The sequence below is a fragment of the Thamnophis sirtalis genome, unplaced genomic scaffold (assembly GCF_051295495.1).
Source record: "Thamnophis sirtalis isolate CommonGarterSnake01/CBP01778 unplaced genomic scaffold, rThaSir2_p1.2 scaffold_1, whole genome shotgun sequence".
Taxonomy (NCBI): domain Eukaryota; kingdom Metazoa; phylum Chordata; class Lepidosauria; order Squamata; family Natricidae; genus Thamnophis; species Thamnophis sirtalis.
In genome coordinates, this window is record NW_028261381.1 from 60679890 (window position 1) to 60700926 (window position 21037).

The following is a 21037-nucleotide window of genomic DNA, read 5'->3' on the forward strand; positions in this document are numbered from 1 at the left end:
ATTCGATGTATAAGATGCACCCAGATTTTCAACTTCTTTTTTGAGGAAAAAAGGTGCGTCTTATACTCTGAAAAATACGGTAATTGATACAGAATCTGTACCCCATGGAACCTTCATTTGCATAACCATCCACTCTTCTCCTCCTTACTCCCTCCCTGTATTTAAATCCTAGATCAGTGAAGTTACTCACACATCAGTTGAAGCTCCTGAAAGTTGATGTTGGGTGATAAAATGCATAACTCTTAAAAGCTACTATCAGACTTCAATATTGAGTTACATAGATTAACACAGCTCTCTCTAGCACTGATTATGTTACCTAGTTTGGGTAATGAAACCTCTGCAAGAAAACAACCAAGCTCAGAGAGTACCAAGGATCTCTTCATATCAACCCTGAGCTACAAATATTCTCCTTTATTGGCACAGCTCTTTTCCTACAAGGTTTATAGTAGGGAAAGTCTAATAATTTTCTCTGAAATTTATTTTGATAAATGTCTTAACTGTTTTGAGTTTTATACTCTATGCAGTGTTAAGTGTAATACACTTGGCTGAAAAAAAGGTTAATAAGACAATCAACTAATTGGTCACATTTATAACAGATAATATGGGTAATTATTCTAATTTCATAGCTACGAGTGAGCTTTCCAAGAAATATTTACATCAAAAATCAAACCCTAAGGGCATTTAACATCTGAATTTTTTTCTGTCTCTTTTCCCAAATAAGATTATTTTGGCTTGGGGTACTTATATGAAACAGCTTTTATATAAATACTATGTAACAAATGACATGACTTATAAAGTAGCTCAAACTACTGAAAACAGTTACTTCAGTGTATGATACTTACATTTTGCATATAGCCAGAGAATCTCTCTGCTGTAGCTGAAATTGAATTTTTCACCTTTTTGAGTAGTTCTTTCTTTACTTCAGGGCTACATGAATCTTTTTTAGCAAGTAAATTGGTAAATCGTCTAGAAAAAATACATGATAGTGTTTTGACATTAAAAAGCATGTTGGGGTTACCAGACATCTGGCAATTTTGTCCTCATGTCCTCTGTCTGATTGGCAGTGTCTTAAAATCAAATATTGTGGCTTTTGAAGTTATATACAAGCTGTCTGTTCCTGAGCACTTTTCTCCCACATTCCTTAATGAATGCTAGCCACAAGTTAACAAGCTTAGCGTTGTGACTTTAATTAGTTGATTAGTACTCTCTGGCTAGGTTCTACTATCAACTGAAATTGACAGGATCTTAATTAGCTACACACTGAAAGTTTTTGCTGCCTAACCCATACTTTGTCACATTCTTCTGTTAAAAAGCCAGTCTTTCTGATACTGGAAAAAATAATTTCATGTAGGCCTAAGAACTTCCATTTCTACTCTAATTTTTGACATGAATGCCAATAAAGTTAATATCCTCTTTCATTCCTCTTTGTCCTCCTTTCTAAATGATCATGTCCTCCTTTGCCAATTAACGTATCTAGTAACCCTAAGCAATATTTAATTATAAAAATATCCTCCAAAATGCCACTACCTTTGCTTCCTATCTTCCCCCCAAAATGTGATCTCACCAATGAAGGATGCAAACATGCTGAAAAGCAAGTAATTTTTGCTCCCCATTATTTTGCCAATATTCAAAAAGCTAATTATGGAAGATGCAATATGTTTAATAGTATGATAGAACTATAACATGGAAATATATGGGAGACTGAAAACGAGTAATACACCAACAAAAGCTCAAAATTCTGTTCTTGATTGATACTATCCTTAAGATCCAAAGAATTGCCATTATAGGTTTTCAATGTTTAGTTTAAAACAATGAAAAATCAGCAGTGATTTCATAACAAAGCAAACTGATTTCAGGGAATCTAACATTTCCCTTTTGCAGCATTATTAAAAATGTTTTAAAAATTGAAATCGGAACATCTCTTTTCAAGAAATTTGACAATACTAAATGATAAATATTCTTGCATTCTCATTTCATTTTGAATCTCTATTTTACTTCTGGAGCTGGATTATATACAAAAGAAATACATTTCTATTTACTTTTACAATTGTCAAATTATATTTCTAGGAAGGATAATGTACATTTATACATTTTAATAAATTGCATAAATCATTTGAATGCTTGAGATGATATTCATCAAAAACCATTTATTCACCAAGCTGATGCTTACCTGATCAATGCATTGAATGGAACTTTTTTCCATGGGATACTTTGCTTCAAAAGATCATTAGCAAATGATTGAATTGAAAATAAAGACTGTAAAATAGCATTCATGTAACAAGTGTTTCCTAAATTTGTAAATCTGTGAAGAACAAGACATTATGATCAGATTAAAATACTGGCAGCATAAATACAATTTGCTACGCAGATTACATCATTTGAGAAGACATTATAATTCTAACACTGTATCTGTGCATAAGCATTGTCCTCTCCTACTCATTATCTTAAGAAACTATAATGTTATGCTTTAAACATAACAAGGAGAAAAGCAAAAAGCACTTCCTGAAAATAAAGTGCTATAGAAAGGATAAAAAAAATTACTGATTGCAGGAAATGCTGAGAAACCTGAAGTGAGTTTCTATTTCCTCAATAGTCAACTTAGCACATGTATACATAAAAAGAGATGCTGAAGATATAACAACCAACCCTTGTAACTGCTGCTGTGGATGAGTAGTAAGAGGAACTCGAGGCTTGTTCCATCCTGTGTAATCCTGATTAGATCTCAGTCTTTTGACAGAAAGAGGGGCTGGCTGAGACAGAAAACCTAAGCTTCTTTTGGCCGAAGGATTCAATACATTAGATCTATAAAATAAGAGGGATAAAACCCATTTCAAAGATGACAAAACTTATTACTACAATTATGGTTGATTGTGCAGTTAGATAAGCAAAGATGACACCTTCTTAGAGAAATATCAAAGCATTAAAAGAATATTGTACTTACCTTAAAGGTAAATTATTTTATTTTCATCCACATAATTTAATTATAAAGGGGCCATCTTCAAATGTTAAGAATAAAATGAGGGAATCATATAAAGGTTTTTTTTAAATCTAATAATTCTCGGCTGGGGGGGTGACACCGTTTGTGCAGCAATTGCCAAGTTCTCTGTTAGGTGCATCTGTATCTCTGGATGGGACCATATTCTTCCTGAATGAACAGGTCTATGACTTGGGAGTCCTACACTCCAGCTACTGTTAAACGCATAGGTAGAGGCCCTAGCGTTTGTCTAGCTTCTGCCTTACCTGAAGCAAAAGAATATGGTGACAATGTTTTATAACCGATCACCACTTGTGGGTACTACTGCACTAAGCTGTATATGGCACTGCTTTTGAACATCACCTGGAAGATGCAATTGGTACAAAATGAAACTGTCCCTGCTGGGGAGCAGAGGTAAGAATTGCCTGAGACAAGTGACACTGATGTTGCAAATGGTGCATCTGTTATCAATAGGTTTCCAAATTTAATTCAATATGCTGGTTTTCATCTTTAAAGCTCTACATGACTTGGCACCCAAATTCCTTTGAGACATTCTTCTGATATGACTTACTTATCCTCTATGCTCATTTCAGGTGGGGAAGCTGAGTATACAACACAGCAATAACTGGTTAAATGGTCCTGGCAGGTCTAAATATCCATAAAGCTTTCCTCAAATTGCCCTCGATTTCTGGTGTCTATCTAAAGCTAACCACGTTGTTTTGACAGACCCAATATAGAAAAGATATGGTATTGTGTTTTCCAGGGACTACTTAGCTTCTTGCTGGCACTTGCTGAGACTGCATATCTGTAGCTAGTCTTTTATACAATACTTGGAATGGCTTCTAGTGTCCTCACTTAATTAAATCAGCTCACTTCTTGGCACAAGGAAATGAAAAATATTCACTTTGGCATGGCTATCTTAATAAGCAGTAATATAAGTTGATTTCACAGAAAATATGGATTCTTTGATAAATACAGCATTCTTATGATAAAGCATTTTAAAGGAGAATAGCTATTTTTGGTACTTACCTGTCCAAATTAGAATTATTAGCTGAATAATCCTTTGTGGAAGATCTGCTACCATAAAATGAAGATGACTGTAAAGGCAAAACCCCTGGAAAGGAGACAGATACAACTTTTTGTAAAAACTGTCTTAAAGGCCAACAATATCACACACACAACTATTCAGTAATTTAAATGAGATTCAGAATCAGAATATATCAAGTTCTATCAGAAGCCTGATGTGTATCTTGAAATTCTGAATCGAGTGCATTTGCTAAGCAGAGACAGTTCTCAACAAAACTGAAATACTGGAAATATATTTTGCAAACACCTCATTTGTCAAAATTCTATTTCCTGGCCAGTAGTATCACTTTTAATCCCTGTTTCCTTCTACTAATTATCATGTTACATTTCAGCTTTATTAGAATTTATCATCTGGTCATTTATTTCCAGCAGAAGAATCATATCAATACAATCATATTGATGATATTCTCAGAGATAAGAAATGCGTTAAGTATTTTACCTGCAACATTTTTAAAACCTAAGGCAGAACATTTATATCATACGTATATTTTTTCAAACTCGGTTCATGGAATCCTAGAGTTCTGCAAGCACTTGATGGGATTTCATGAGAAACTAGGGGGAAAGGCTCAGTTGAGCAGAGCCAATTTTTAATTGACAGAACTTTGCCTCAGAATCAGAGATTCTGGAAACATTTTTTTTAAAGTAACAGGTTATGTGGCCTGAATTTTTTTTGAAAATCCCTGTGTTAGAGTAGACCTGGGGACATTTTCCTGATTTGGAAGCTGAAGTCAAATAGCAAAGAGATAGTCTCTTCAACTTGCATCATTTATTAAGCACTAATTCTGTGACTTCATTTTCTATAAAATGGCTGATTTATCTTGATTTTCAATGAAAGTATTATATAGCATGAAAAACCATTACAACTGAAGCCTCCTAAATTTCTATTTTAATACAGGATCCCTAATTCAGGATGAAGATAGGAAACTTTACTGTTTACTAAGACCATTTCTTATTAAAATTGAGAAGCAAAAATAATTTGCCATTGATATGAATCAATGTGCTCTGTTGTTGTTAAAATTATTATAATTTATATGCCATCTGAGTCCCAGTGACCCTAGGTGCTTCTACAGGAAAAAGTACCTTGGATCTTTATATTTTGAACTACCATATTTTTCGGAGTATAAGATGTACTTTTTTCCCTCAAAAAAGAGGGTGAAAATCTGGGTGTGTCTTATACACTGAATACAACATTTTTGGCCTCCCGAAACCCTGACCCTTTTTCAAAAATGGCCATGTACAGCTTTTAGGAGGCTTGTAGAGTGCTCCTAGGGGCTGGGGAGGGGAAAAATGAGCGAAAAATGGGCTGGTTTTTTGCTCGTCCCCCCCCCCTCCCGGAGCACTCCATAAGCTCCTAAAGGCTATGCATGCCCTTTTTTGACGAAAAATGGGCCGTTTTGGGGAGGTCTGCAGAGTGCAAAAACTTTTAATTTGCCTCTGCAAAATCTTGGTGCGTCTTATACTCCAAAAATATGGTAATAAATATAGTTCATTTTAATTTCTGCCAGTTTTATAATTAGCAAACCAAATCCAAAACAATTCTATGTTTTAAAATTAATTCTTAGAAAACCAATAAGCACTGTCAAAAACAGTGTCATTTCTTTACCTGATATCCTATTTTCCTCAGCCTGTTTCAAATGCATCTGCTTGTCTCTGCAGCTGTGTAAAAATTTCCTTGATGGATCAGTCATGGCTTTGTTATTGCTATAGATAAATACATGTGATCTTAATTGCATTATTTGTAAAACACTATGCTATTTCAGCTTAATATACTAATTCTTCAGTTTAAATTTATCTGCATTCACAAATGATTCTTTAAAATTTAATAGAAAAATACACCCAAACACTACTTGAATATAAATCTGTCTCTTTCAAACATTTAATTTAGTTAGCATAGAATGGAAAAGCTCAGCATTTTTATCTGACCCCTTTCATCTCTTTCATAGACGGACTCCAGGTTGTGTACACATATGAAAACATAAAACTATATATAACATGTAAAAATAAGCAAAGATGGTTAAAGTTCAACATTAAAGTTAATTAAAAGACAGGCTAGGGCCTTCAGGGTGCTAACCAGCCCTACACTTCCATGCTCCTCTGTGAGCCCCAAGCAAAATATCAGAGCTTTAACTAGCACATTGAAGTACACAGAAAATGTACATGCACCCGTGCACGCCCCACCATCCATAGCTAAAATACCTAATAGTGAAAGTAGAGAGAAAAAAAGAAAGATTTTAATCAAAATAAAAATAAAAAACACACCTTGATGAATCATTTTCTTTAGGATAATCTTCATTCATCTCAACCGCAGGGGATGTCTTTTTCCTCCTTTCACTATTTCATAAAGGACAAATAAACATTTGTTCATCCACAAGTAAAAAACCCCATCCACTTCATGGTCATCAAATTACATGTACCTGAACAGCTATTTGTTAATACACCTTTACAACCTATTCCTATCATGAATATTGAAGTCGTGTTGCCTTCAAAGTTTTCATACCGATTTTCTAATAATCCATTTCTGTGAGGTGTGGAAGTAGCAGTAGCTGAAATATTAACTCTGCTGTAAGACATTCCAGTTACTGGAGAATTCTTAATTGATGCTCTTCCTGGGCTGACCAATACTTTACGAAATGGAGCTTCATCTTTATTTTCTGCAATCACTCTTCTAGGAGTCTAAAAATAAGCCAAAGAGAAAATGATAAATTCAGCTGAAGCATACTAATAGTGTGCACAATACTTTGAAATGAACTATTTCAAATCTGAGATGTCCATTTTTTATCTCATAGTTTTAAAAAATTAACAAAAATATTTCAAGATGAGTGAAGCAGAACTTTCTGAAAATTAAACATTTGATCATTCAAAATTGAAATGGTTTCCATACTCCTACAACATGCAATGTTAATCACAACTCATATCAGAAAGGAAAAATCAGGATTAGTGGAAGTCATCACCCAATAAATAATAGAGATTAATTTGCATGAATCAGGGGTTTGTTACAGTTTGCTTAACATTTATCTCACATTTTCATCTGAACCCAGTGAAAAAAGTTGCTTAGGACTATAAGAAATAAAAAGCCTTGATTAATGTAGCTCTCTGTAATTTAAAGAGAGGCTCAGCTCTTTCTCTACTAGCTAAAGCAATAAGACTATTAACATGTCATCATGCCCAGAAAAACACCTTTCTGTTAAGTTCAATACAAGCAGTAGCACCTAGAAAGTTAAAAAGAATTTGATTAGCTAGTAGTTGACCACTATAAATCCAAGAGCTAGACTAGACTAGGAAATTTTAAAAGCACACCATAGGAAAGTAATGAAAATTCACTTTCATGCTGCGGCTAAGAAAACAATATGGACACATAGTCACCATGAGTAATAAATATTTTTACCCTCCTAATAAATATGCTGAGACTTTTGAATTGACCAATACGACCCTGAGGTGGTCTGTCTGTCTCTCTCCCCCCCGCCCATACAATTCCCATAACCTTTAACCAAGCGAAACGGCACATCATAGGGCAATAATATTTCAAAGAAGGTACTTCAACTTACAGAATGTGTCCAAAATCTAGGAATTACAATTTCTCTGGAACTGAAATGTAACAAACTTTATTTTAAAAAAATGTTGTGCTGGTGTTTATGCTATGCAATTCAACTGGCTATTTTTCAAGGCAGATACATCTCGGAATGTATCACAACTTTTTTTTAGTGAAATCAGTGTATGAAAAGTTCTGTCAACATTGGGCACTGAGGAATCTGGTAAGGAAATATGCTATATGGAACCCTGACAATATGTTTGAAAGAATGACCCAATGGGTCATGGGCAGAGGTGGGCTATACTTACGTTCACAAGCGGTTCGCTAGTTGTGAGCTCGCACGCACCCCTTTGGGAGTGAAATGGAGCTTCAAAGAAGCAGGTAGTTGACTCAGGCAGCTCCGGTGAGTAAAGCACGGGTTGCATGAAACTCAGCTGGGCAGCAAGGGCAGGGGGAACGAGCCAGAAAGTTAGTTATAAATGGATAGCTTAGCACAAGAGCGGGTGGGCAGGTCCAGCCAGCAATCAAAGCTAAGGGTTCAACCAAACCTGCATGACCACGCAGCAGCCCACCACTGGTCATGGGTTGTCTAGTATACTACTAAAATACTCCTGTTTGTCTTGTGTCAACTTTCCCTTTTATAATGCTGGCTCTTTGTTGATTCACCTGATTTGATTCTAGTGATTGAGTTCATTCAATTCACTGTGATCCTACAGAGTGTTAGTTTTGCCATATTATAACTGTCCATTCCCTATTTCCTGATTTGAAATCTTTGTTTCTGACCTTGATCTATTTGTCTACCTCACTAGACAATGATCTTCCCTCTCAGTAATGCATCTGCTATGTCCAATCATTTTAATGATCCTGAAATCAATGATTTTTATGGACAAACCAGAAAGTCACCCCTATGAACAACTGTACTAAAACTTTAGGAAAACTATTACAACTAGTTACAGTAGTTTTGACTTCAATTTAGCCTCTCCATCACTATTAATAAACTTGCTGTGTAAGAAAACCTATTTGGCTGTTTCTAGCTAATACTGCTCTGGAATATGCCAACAAGATAGCTGTGGCATTTTGCTCTAACTTAAAACTTGGTGTGTATGCAATTCTATTTTGAAATTATCAAGAAAATAATGACAACAGAATAGGTCAGCTGTTCTGTTCCAAACAATGTTGTGCTGATATTCTTAAGTCTATAAATTCTATTCTCACCATTTTCATTAGAAACATTCCCAATAAATTTACCCATCCAACTGAATTATTTCCTAAGAATTTCTTATTTTCCACTTTTAGTAAACACTACTTCCTTTTTTCTCCATTTTCTCTCTCTTTAGTTGAAAATACTTAAGTCACGACTTTCATTACTGCACCTGTCATATTCAAGCTACAGTAATTAAACTGGAATCAAGAGTTTATCTACAAGACTTGAGTCACTGGAAAGCTTGTTGTAGAACTGAATGCTTCCTGTAAGGCCATTTAAGTGCATGGCTAAATAGAACTGCATAATGTTAGAAGCCCCTTCTGAATATTATATGTGCATAAAAACAAAAACTAAATGTGATTGAATAATGTAATTTTAAACAAGGGAGGGATCTTACTCTACTGCACTCTTTCTCAATTTGTTTACTAAATGCTTATTCTGTAAACTGAAAAACAGATCAAAATGTAGTGTTCTGAAATTCTTGCATAAAACTTACTGTTCGTGTCTAGATAAGACATAAATGCTGGGATTCAATCACAATAAGCTTCCAAGTCCTAACCTGGATTAGGCCATATGAGCTTCAGACTCAGATGCAACAAAATTCTGTAAGAACAGTGGTCTAAAATGGAACACTGGAATTGCTCTCAGTGTTCCTTCTCCTTGGAGATGGATTTACATCCTAAAGTTACCCCGCCCTTCATTTACATTGATGAAGTACTTATTTCCAGTCTCAGCTATTAAAGAAAGTAGGCCTTTCCCCATCATGAGGGATAATCAGTTACAAAAATGTTAAAGAACTTTTGAAAACATATTCTGTAGCATCCTAAACTGATCTGAAACTCAGGAAGGGAACAGATAAATCAAACACAGTAGGAAAGGACCTATATTTTTTCTCTAGAAACTACATTTTCTAAGTGTTTCCTTTTGTTCTTCCTATGTCCAACAAAAGCAATAATCATGTTAAACATGATAATCATCTTCTTGTGAAACTATATCCTGTAAAAAGATTGTACATTATTCTGAGGAGAAAAAAGAACCTCACAGTTCTGGGACAGGTAATATAGCAGAGTCTTCCTTTATATTATGCTTGAGTGACATTCTCCAAAAACTGCCCATTAAATGAATTCACATGAAGTGAAACACTCCGTCAGTGGGGTAAAGAGGATTACAGGGGACAGTGTTAAATTTCATCATCTAAATGCATTGAGAAAAGTACTCATACATTTTTAGGGTACTATTTTTAAGTACTATGTTATCCAAATATATTTTCTTCCTTGTGTTCTACATACAATGGAAACATTTTCTCCATTTTTTCTATAATTAATTTTTAATGCAAGTGGTTACCATGGCAGACAGACTTAGAGAATGCATCATAGTGGTATGAATTCTTTGTTACGTTGCACACAGTAGATTCATAGCAGGGAGGGTCTATGAAGGCATATGAGAGGTGCCGCATGGGTTGGGGAAGGTATGCAGGGAGGTGTGAGGGATGGGCACAGGTTGTGGAAGATATGTAAGAAGTGTGGCTCAGGGAGAGTCCATGCAAATTGGGGAGGGTTCCAGTGAGTGAGCAGCTGGCATGGCACGTGCAGAAGAGCAGGGAGAGGGTGCACTGGTGAAAGGAGACACATCTCAGCCACTTGCAATCTCCTCTGTCGGCTTTCCCTTTACTTTCTGGGAAAGCAGGTATGGAATGTAACAAATAGCAATCATATGATTTCAGGGTGCTTGGCAACTGCTCATTAGTAAGACCAGGTTGCCAAGGTCCCAGATTGTAATCATGTGACTACAGGGTTACTGAGATGGTCAGAACATCAAGGACCAATGGTAACCAGTTTTCATTCGGTGCCATCATAATTTTGAACACGTTACTGAACAAATGGTTTTAAGTCAAGGACTACCTGCAATATATGATAAATTGCATTGTTGTGAATTCACATATAGCTAATTCCATAAAGTAAGGAAAACCTGTAATTTCTTGCCAAAAGTATCACAGCAAATATATTAGCTTTATAGTGATGAAAGAATTTAGTTAGTAGTCTTACCAATGTCATCCAAGGAAATATTTATGTCAAAGTTCACCAATAGGACTGCTCTTTCTGCTGTGTTGGCCTGATACTTTACAGAATTGAAACTCATCAATGTGAAGCTGAACTAACAACATAGTCCTGGCAAATTCAAAACCTTCTTGCCTTGGATAGTTACTACAAATACTATAGTAACTTTGATATTAAGGCAGATATTCAATTCCTGGTTCACCCACAAAAGCGCGCCTGACAAAAGCGCACCTGACTAAACCGCGGTGACAAAACCGTGAGTTCTAAAGCGCGCCGACGAATGAGCACTGAAGCGCGCCGACAGAAGCGTGCTGTAACCCTAACCCTTACCTTAACTTAAATCGCGCTTCTGTCAGCGCGCTGTTGTTGGCGCGTTGATGACATCGTGGTTTTAGTGACACGGTTTAGTCGGCGCGGTTTTGTCGTTCGCGCTTTTGTCGGGTCACGTCAATTCCTTACACAACATGCTATTTATTCTCACTTTGGTGTAAAGGTTTGAGGCACAAAATTGCAAAGATTCTCTATTACAGAAAAGACAGAAATGGCCATGCTTAACTGATCACACAATAGTGTCAGAGAATTATGGGGGACTGACATAAAAAATCTGTGACATCCTGAGCTGCTTGCATCAGGAAGAATACTATAACCGAGCAATGGAAGAAAATATCAAAAAGCACTGAAATTAATAAAGCTTCTGCACAGTTTCTTTCTTGTGCCCCAGCTGTGTTTTCAGAAGACATAAACATTGGCAGGGTCGAGATGGAGATGAAAATTAAATATATTATTAATTCAATTTAACCATAAGAGGCTTATTAGCATTAACTGTAAAATAATTGTAATACTAAAAAAGCTTGTTAGGAGTTACTCTAACTCTAAACTATTCTTTAGACATCTAATAGTGCCCTATAGTTGATGAGTGCATGAATAAATAATTAGCCAATAAGCTGTAGAATAATAGACTTGGTTAGTATGCAAAAATGTATCTGGACCTTGGTACTCTTTCTGTAATAGTTTTTACAGCTATATCAAGGTTCCCTTAATTTGGCCCCTTTCTTCTTTTTCTATACATATAAAACTACAAGCTCCTAAGAGGTGTGAGTGGAAGCTGCTCTTAGGACTTACACACAGAGTTGATAAGATGGCTTCTTCTCAGCTTATCAACATCCTTATTGCCATAAAAATGAATTTTGTCACTATTTCTCAATTTATTCTAAGAATGCTTTTGCTCCTAAGAATGAATCATGAGGGGATTTCCAATACTGATTATTGAAGAAAGAACAAAGCTTTCTAATTTGCTCTGTTTTCACCACTGAAATCTAAGGGAAGCATATGAATTAAAAGTACAAAACATTACTTGGCAGAGTGCTGTCCTTTAGCCTACTATGAGAGTTCACTTAAAAAACTCAATTCATATTGTTCAAAAAAAATATAGCTCCAGTGCTTCTGATACATGACACTATAAGTCATTACCTTTAAAGCCTTACATGGCTTAGGACCAGGATACCTGCGAGACCGCCTACTGCCGCATACCTCCCAACGGCCGGTGAGATCGCACAGGGTGGGCCTCCTTCAGGTGCCGTCAGCCAGGCAGTGTCGGTTGGCGGCTCCCCAGAGGAGGGCCTTCTCTGTGGCTCCGACCCTATGGAATGAACTACCCCCAGAGATCCGGACCTTACCCACTCTCATGGCCTTCCGAAAAGCCGTGAAAACCTGGCTATTCCGGCAGGCTTGGGGCTGTTGACCTCATTACTGAGGTTCAGCCTCGCCTAGATTGGGTGCATGATGATGTTTTAAATTGTTTTCTTTTATGTTTTACTAATTACTTTCTTTTGTTTTGTAAGCCGCCCGGAGTCCTCCCGGATTGGGCGGCCTATAAATCCATTAAAATAATAATAATAATAATAATAATAATAATAATAATAATAATAATAACTCAACGACTATGGCACAAACCAGCAGTGGTAATTCCAGTGGTAATTGGCACACTGGGTGCTATTCCAAAAGCACTGGAATTACATTTAAAACAGTTAAAAACTGACAAAATCACCATCAGTCAAATGCAAAAAGCCGCACTGCTTGGATCTGCACGCATATTGCGAAAATACGTTACGACGTCCTAGGCCCCAGGGTGGGGCCCGACTAGTAACCAATGCCAAATCCGGCAAAACAACTGGCCGCTGTGATACAATTGTACAATAATAATAACATTTACTATATATGGATGATTTGAAACTCTATGGAAAGTCAGAAATAGAAATCCAATCATTGACAAACACAGTCCGAGTATTCAGCACTGATATTTCAATGCAGTTTGGCATGGAAAAATGCGCCACTGTATCCATAAAAAGGGGCAAAATCACTGCATGTGAGGGAATTGAAATGCCCAATGACCAATTAATTAAATGCAAAGAAAATGAAGCCTACAAATACTTAGGCATTCTGCAGTTGGATAACATCAAGCATGGAGAAGTAAAAACTATTGTCAGGCGAGAGTACACCAACAGTGTTAGGAAAATTTTGAAATCTAAATTGAATGGTGGAAATACAATCAAGGCCATAAATACCTGGGCAATACCAGTTATAAGATACACAGCTGGTATAGTTAACTGGACACAAGCTGATTTGGACCTTTTGGACCGAAAAACCAGGAAACTAATGACAATGCACTACAGTTTACATCCACGTGGTGATACCGATAGACTGTACCTGCCCCGAAAATCAGGTGGCAGAGGATTATTACAAGTGAAGCAAACAGTTGAAGAAGAAAAACATGCACTGGCTGATTATTTAAAAGAAAGTCAAGAACATCTATTAATCGAAGTAAAGAACAAAAATCTACTGAAGGCCCAACAGACGAAACAAGAATACAGAAAAGAAGTGATAAAATCAAGAATGGAGAGTTGGCAGAACAAAGCACTGCATGGCCAATTTCTGGAAAAAATAAAAGATAAAGTGGACAGTGAACAAACTTGGTTATGGTTAACAACAGGTACATTAAAGAAAGAAACAGAGTCACTAATCCTGGCTGCGCAAGAACAAGCTATCCGCACAAATGCCATTAAGGCCAAAATAGAAAAATCCTCTGATGATGTCAAATGCAGACTTTGCAAGGAAGCTGATGAAACTGTTGATCACATACTCAGCTGCTGTAAAAAAATCGTGCAGACTGATTATAAATTGCGGCACAATTCAGTAGCACAAATGATCCATTGGAATTTGTGCAAAAATTATAATATTAAAACAGCAACAAACTGGTGGGAACATCAGCCTGAAAAAGTCACCGAAAATCAGATGGTCAACATCTTGTGGGATTTCCGTATACAAACCGACAAAATACTGGCGCATAATACACCAGACATCACACTGGTTGAGAAAAATAAGGTCACAATCATAGACATCGCAATACCAGGTGATAGCAGGGTCGCCGAGAAGGAACATGAAAAAATCGCAAGATACCAGGACTTAAAAATCGAAATTCAACGACTATGGCACAAACCAGCAGTGGTAATTCCAGTGGTAATTGGCACACTGGGTGCTATTCCAAAAGCACTGGAATTACATTTAAAACAGTTAAAAATTGACAAAATCACCATCAGTCAAATGCAAAAAGCCGCACTGCTTGGATCTGCACGCATATTACGAAAATACGTTACGACGTCCTAGGCCCCTGGGTGGGGCCCGACTAGTAACCAATGCCAAATCCGGCGAAACAACTGGCCGCTGTGATACAATTGTGTAATAATAATAATAATAATGCTGGTATAGTTAACTGGACACAAGCTGATTTGGACCTTTTGGACCGAAAAACCAGGAAACTAATGACAATGCACTACAGTTTACATCCACGTGGTGATACCGATAGACTATATTTGCCCCGAAAATCAGGTGGCAGAGGATTATTACAAGTGAAGCAAACAGTTGAAGAAGAAAAACATGCACTGGCTGATTATTTAAAAGAAAATCAAGAACATCTATTAATCGAAGTAAAGAATAAAAATCTACTGAAGGCCCAACAGACGAAACAAGAATACAGAAAAGATGTGATAAAATCAAGAATGGAGAGTTGGCAGAACAAAGCACTGCATGGCCAATTTCTGGAAAAAATAAAAGATAAAGTGGACAGTGAACAAACTTGGTTATGGTTAACAACAGGTACATTAAAGAAAGAAACAGAGTCACTAATCCTGGCTGCGCAAGAACAAGCTATCCGCACAAATGCCATTAAGGCCAAAATAGAATAATCCTCTGATGATGCCAAATGCAGACTTTGCAAAGAAGCTGATGAAACTGTTGATCACATACTCAGCTGCTGTAAAAAAATCGCGCAGACTGATTATAAATTGCGGCACAATTCAGTAGCACAAATGATCCATTGGAATTTGTGCAAAAATTATAATATTAAAACAGCAACAAACTGGTGGGAACATCAGCCTGAAAAAGTCACCGAAAATCAGATGGTCAACATCTTGTGGGATTTCCGTATACAAACCGACAAAATACTGGCGCATAATACACCAGACATCACACTGGTTGAGAAAAATAAGGTCACAATCATAGACATCGCAATACCAGGTGATAGCAGGGTCGCCGAGAAGGAACATGAAAAAATCGCAAGATACCAGGACTTAAAAATCGAAATTCAACGACTATGGCACAAACCAGCAGTGGTAATTCCAGTGGTAATTGGCACACTGGGTGCTATTCCAAAAGCACTGGAATTACATTTAAAACAGTTAAAAATTGACAAAATCACCATCAGTCAAATGCAAAAAGCCGCACTGCTTGGATCTGCACGCATATTACGAAAATACGTTACGACGTCCTAGGCCCCTGGGTGGGGCCCGACTAGTAACCAATGCCAAATCCGGCGAAACAACTGACCGCTGTGATACAATTGTGTAATAATAATAATAATAATAATAATAATACACAAAAAACACAGAGGATTAAAAAGAAAAGGAAGAAAATATACCTGGCCTTCAAGGGAAGGTAGCTGTCTGTTGGAATCCTTCTGCATGGCTCTATTGCTTAAAACTCCTCCAAAACTGCCAGATCCATGAGATAATTTCACACCTAAAAACAAATCATAGTTCCATATAAATTTTGCACACTTCATTTATATATATTTACTATACTTCTTTTCCCATAACACTAGAATCATTGAGAAAAACATATATTGATGCTGCTCACAAAAAACGATATTATTCAAGATCAGCTTTATAAGTTTTAAAATTAAAATTCTCTTCTCACCCCTATGGGAAATATGCATCTTCTCTTCCCTTTCTCCCATATGTTCCTCCAAACTGTTCAGTTTCTGCTGTTGTTTTTTCCACTGTTACTTTTTGCACTACAGTTGGGAGTACACCTTCTCTAGTGTATCTCCTTAGCCTGGCAGGCAATGCTGAGGGCTTCTGTTTAGCAATTAAGTGATGCTGTGTCCTCCCTCTCGCAGTGCCTGGTGGCTGTTAGGGGCTGGACGGGAAGCAATGGGTTGTAACTAAATCCTTGCAAAACTGAGTGAGTGCAAAACTGGGTTTGAGGTTCGTTGGCTTAGAGAGAACTGCCCCCTTTGGTCTTGGATGGAGTGGCACTATTCCAAACAGACCTTGTGTGTAATCTAGGGATTCTCCTGGACTCACAACTCCTGCTCGAAGAGAAAGTGGCAGTCAAGGTCAGGAGGGCCTTTGCGCAACTGAGAGTTGTGTGCCAGTTACGCCCATTCCTAGACCAACAATCCCTACTAACGGTCACTCATGCCCTAGTCACTTTCCTACTTGACTGTTGCAACATGCTCTACATGCCCTTGAACAGCATCCGGAAGCTCCAGTTGGTGCAAAATGCAGTGGCCCATATGGTTTTGTGCAGACGCCGGACTGCACATATCACCTCTCTTGTAGAAGCTGCATTAGCTGCCGATTTGCTTCCGGGTACAATTCAAGGTGCTGGTTGTCACCTTTAAAGCCCTCAGGTTATCTGAGGGACCATCTCTTGCTGGTCACATCTATCCGACCCAACAGAGCGGGAGGCAGGGAATGTTGCGGGTCCCATCCCTGAGGGAGATACACCTGGTAGGACCCAGAAGAAGGGCCTTCTCTGTGGTGGCTCCCTCTCTCTGGAACATCATTCTCCCAGAGATTAGAATGGCCTCCATTCTAACACTCTTCCGAAAGGCACTGAAGACCTGGTTATGACAGCGGACCAGGGGAACCCAGAGTGGGATGGAGTCCATTAAATGGCTCATGTGATTTTCTGCCACTGAGCGGGGGGGGGGGGGGTGATTTTATTATATTAATTTATTTGATTCTTTTTTATTAGTTTTATTGTTTTGAATGAGTTTTTATATTCTGTAAGCCACCTTGAGTCACCATGTGTGAATAGGCGGCAATATAAATTCAATAAATAAATAAACCTGTAGGGTTCCAGATGATGTCAGGCCATCGTATTCTTTCAATAACTGAATCTTATTCTTAATCTTCATACCTTTATGTAATTCCATAACACCAGCTAACCTACCTCTAGTTTTCTTGTACTTAACCTCTAAACCTCATTTCACAGTGGTGGAGGGTGGTAGGGGTATGTGCCACAATTATTCTTATGTAGCAAAAAATGTCCAGGGTTATAGCAACTGTAACATATACCAGTTCATTGAGTTAAAGGGATAGTAGGGATTATCCTGGGGGCTCTAGTAGCATCTCCTAGCACACTATCTGATGGTATGTCTCTATCGATCCTTGCTAACTAGTCTCAAGAATTGACTGTAGCTGATTTACAAGCTCTTATAGCTTGTATCAACTGCTATCCTCAGCAATTGATGGAATGGTAGTGATATTCCAGCTTTAGGTGCTGGCTACAGTACGCATCTGAATGTTGACGAGTTTTTCTCTCAGCTCTTCTTGAGTCTGAGATGACAAATATAGTTGGTCTACCTTAAGCTGCAAGAACAGCTTCCTCTTCACTATGTTGAAACCTTGGGTAATTAGCTGTTTTCAGTTTGTATCTTTTGTCCATTCAGTTTCCTCACACATTTCATATATCCGCTCTCATTAAATCTATTGCTACAGTAGCAAGTCAATCAGTTCTAGACTCTTGTCTCATCCATGCATGGTTTGTTCCAGTAGCCCACTTATTGTTAGATTGTTTTAGTTCCTCAATATCTGACATGGATATTGTTGTTAATCCAAGGCAACATCCAGGCAGGCATGACTCTCCTAATCTGCATTACTTTCATATTTGAGATAAGCAGTAAAATGTGAGAAGTCTTTGCCCAGGGATCTTAGGTCACTTAGATCACTAACAGGAATTTGAACCCCCATCTCCCATGTCAAAGGCAGTGCTATAACCACTATACCAGTGATGGTGAACCTTTTTTGGCTTGCATGCCATAAGCGGGGGGAGCACAGGGGGGGTCATGCGCAGGTGTGCCGTACTCATAATGCAATGTGCAACCCCCCCAGCGCACATTTTATGCATGCTTTTTTCGCCCTCCTCAGGCTCCAGGGGCTTTATAGGAGCCTGGGGAGGGCGAAAACAACTTCCCCCGCCCCTCCGGAGGGCAAAAAACAACCCTATTAGCAAACCGGAAGGCACTTCTGGGTTGCTTGTAGGGCTGATTTTAGGCCTCCAGAGCATTCAGGAGCCCTCAGGAAGCTTCCCTGAAAACTCCGGAGGACAAAAAATGATCCTACGAAGAAACCGGAAGTCCGGTTTGCTCGTAGGGCCTTTTAGTCCTCTGGAGCATTCAGGAGCCCTCAGGAGGCTTCCCTGAAGGCTCTGGAGGACTAAAAACGGCCCTACAAGCAAACCGGAAGTGACTTGTGGTTTGCTCATTGGATCATTTTTCATCCTCCAGAGCCTTCAGGGAAGCCTCCTGAAGGCTCCAGAGGGTTTAAACCCGCCCTACGAGCAAACCAGAAGTCCGTTCCCAAATTTCCGGTTTGCCTATAGGGCCGTTTTTTTGCGCTCTGCAGGCTTCAGGAAGCTCCTGAAACCTCCATAGGGCCTCGGTGTGTGTGTGTGTGTGTGTGTGTGTGTGTGTGTGTGTGTGCTATTTTCACCCTCCCCGGGCTCCTATAAAGCTTCTGGAGCCTGGGGAGAGCGAAAAATGGCTTTAAAAAAGGCTGAACGCCTCACGTGCCCTGACAAATGGCTCCGCGTGCCACCTGTGGCACACGTGCCATAGGTTCGCCATCCGGCACTATACTATCCAACTATTTCATATATATATACACATGTACATATCCCCCTCCAAGAAATAAGAAAATTAGTGTTTTCTACTAACCTGTCTGAATCTTGTTCTGAATAGCTTCTAGATACAGCTTCATTTCATTAGCATCTTTCGATGGTATTTTATCAAGAGTCAAAACACTAGAATCCTTCAGTGTTATCATCAAGCAACACAATTTCCCTTTACTTTGTCGTACAACTACATTTTTTATATTATGGTTCAGCTAGAAAGAAAATAAATGAAAACCACTTATGATCATGTACATATATAAAATTACATATGTATAAAAAAGCTTACAACAAAGCCTGTCTATGTTCACACATCCAAACACATAGTCTAAGCACAATGTCATCTTATACAATCTTATTACAAGGGAAAGCCTTTCTGACAAACAGGGCAAAATATTTATATTAGTCTATATGACACCACAATATAAAATGAGACTACCATTCTTCATTCTAAAACTGCTATCCAACTTTCAAACCATAATTCCCATTCTAGATCTCTTTTTTTAAAATTCAATAGAGTTAACATTTTTATAAAATAAATTGGATATTTCTCAGCTAAACATAAAACAACTATAGAGACAAATAAAAGAAATTGTGCTCAAAAAGGTAGACAGGGGGTCAATGCAACCTTTAACTCATTTTATTCATTTAGTAGGGCTTACTCCAGTATAAACATGAATATGAGATTTCCAGAAGTGAGACAGGATCCCACACATATTTTGAAACTGTCATGAAAATGCTGCATATGAAGGAGTAGAACCATAAAAATGAATCTTCAAACAGTCTTTCAATACTAGAATTAGAACAAAATTAAGCAGTAATCAAATAACTTTATCCTTAGCGTCCTAATTTAAAAATGCATGCTTACAAAAAAAAAATGTTTTTTTCTGACAAATTTAACACTTTCTTTAATATACAAATCCACTGAACATACACAATAATTCCCAATATAATAATGTCAGTGTTCTGGAAAAGTGACATGAATCTCTGAGGAAAATTCAAGTCATAATAGCAATAGGACTTAGACTTATATACTGCTTTACAGTGCTTTATAGCCGTCTCTAAGCAATTTACAGAGTTAGCATATTGCCCCCAACAATTTGGGTCCTCGTTTTACTCACCTCGGAAGGATGGAAGGCTGAGTCAACCTTGAGCATGGTGAGATTCGAACTGCCAAATTGTATGCAGCCAGCAGGCAGCAGAAGTAGCCTGCAGTACTTTACTCTAACCACTGCGACACCGTCGTTCATAAAAGCTCAAATTAAATACTTCAAACAAAAAAGGCCCTCTAAATCCAACTCACCGGAAACATTTTTGGAATTCCTCCAGCATTGTAGTGAACTACCAAAATTACTTTGCTTTCTTTATCCACAATTTCAAATGTTCCTTCTTTCCATTTTGTAGTCCCGGTTTGTATGCTCCTCATGCGAACAGATCCATGTAATTTTAATGGAGTCATGTTTTTCTATAAATATTTTATGAAAATAATGAAGACTACTGTTTAACACACCTGTTTAAAAAATAAATTTAAAAAGTTGATTACTGTGGTTTACATATATTTCAAAACTTGGCAGTACATTTAAAATCAAGAAGTTTGTACAATAACCTTCTAAAATGTGACTATCCCAGCCCAAAATGCAGTTTGAATTCAACTGTGCTTGCTGACCAATGAAACAAATACCATTGATATAATTAATTCTCCATTACATTTGGGATATCAGTGCCCCATGAATCCCAAACTATTCCAGAATATTAAAGGACAGGGTAAAGTACATTGGATAAAAATGTTGACAAGTTATCACAAATACAGCAGAACAGAAATAAATCTGATAAATTTTGATGAGTTAGCATAACTGAATTGCATGAAGTGATTGAAAGAGGTAACGGATTTTCTAAAGAAATTTAGGAATATGTGGTGTGCAGATGTACACAAAAAAACAGATACACAAATCTTT

The 21037-nt window shown here is 37.6% G+C and overlaps 2 protein-coding genes across 6 annotated transcripts in view; one reads left to right on the forward strand and one right to left on the reverse strand.

The window, feature by feature from the left end:
• SLC11A1 (solute carrier family 11 member 1) overlaps positions 1-21037 on the forward strand; it is a 228640-nt gene that overhangs the window by 176572 nt on the left and 31031 nt on the right. The gene's annotated exons all lie outside the window — the stretch shown is intronic.
• USP37 (ubiquitin specific peptidase 37) overlaps positions 1-21037 on the reverse strand; it is a 41396-nt gene that overhangs the window by 16918 nt on the left and 3441 nt on the right. For 4 of the 5 annotated variants that reach the window (XM_087712825.1, XM_087712822.1, XM_014068994.2 and 1 more), the window contains exons 2-11: positions 20386-20592; positions 19129-19297; positions 15823-15923; positions 6558-6733; positions 6320-6391; positions 5664-5761; positions 4004-4088; positions 2647-2802; positions 2171-2302; positions 843-966 (exon numbers count right to left, since the gene is read on the reverse strand). In XM_087712825.1, coding sequence (XP_087568951.1) covers positions 843-966; positions 2171-2302; positions 2647-2802; positions 4004-4088; positions 5664-5761; positions 6320-6391; positions 6558-6733; positions 15823-15923; positions 19129-19297; positions 20386-20541 — 1269 coding nt within the window. In that variant the 5' untranslated portion in view covers positions 20542-20592. The remainder of the gene's footprint in view (positions 1-842; positions 967-2170; positions 2303-2646; positions 2803-4003; positions 4089-5663; positions 5762-6319; positions 6392-6557; positions 6734-15822; positions 15924-19128; positions 19298-20385; positions 20593-21037) is intronic. The other variant, XM_087712816.1, reaches the window with a different exon arrangement.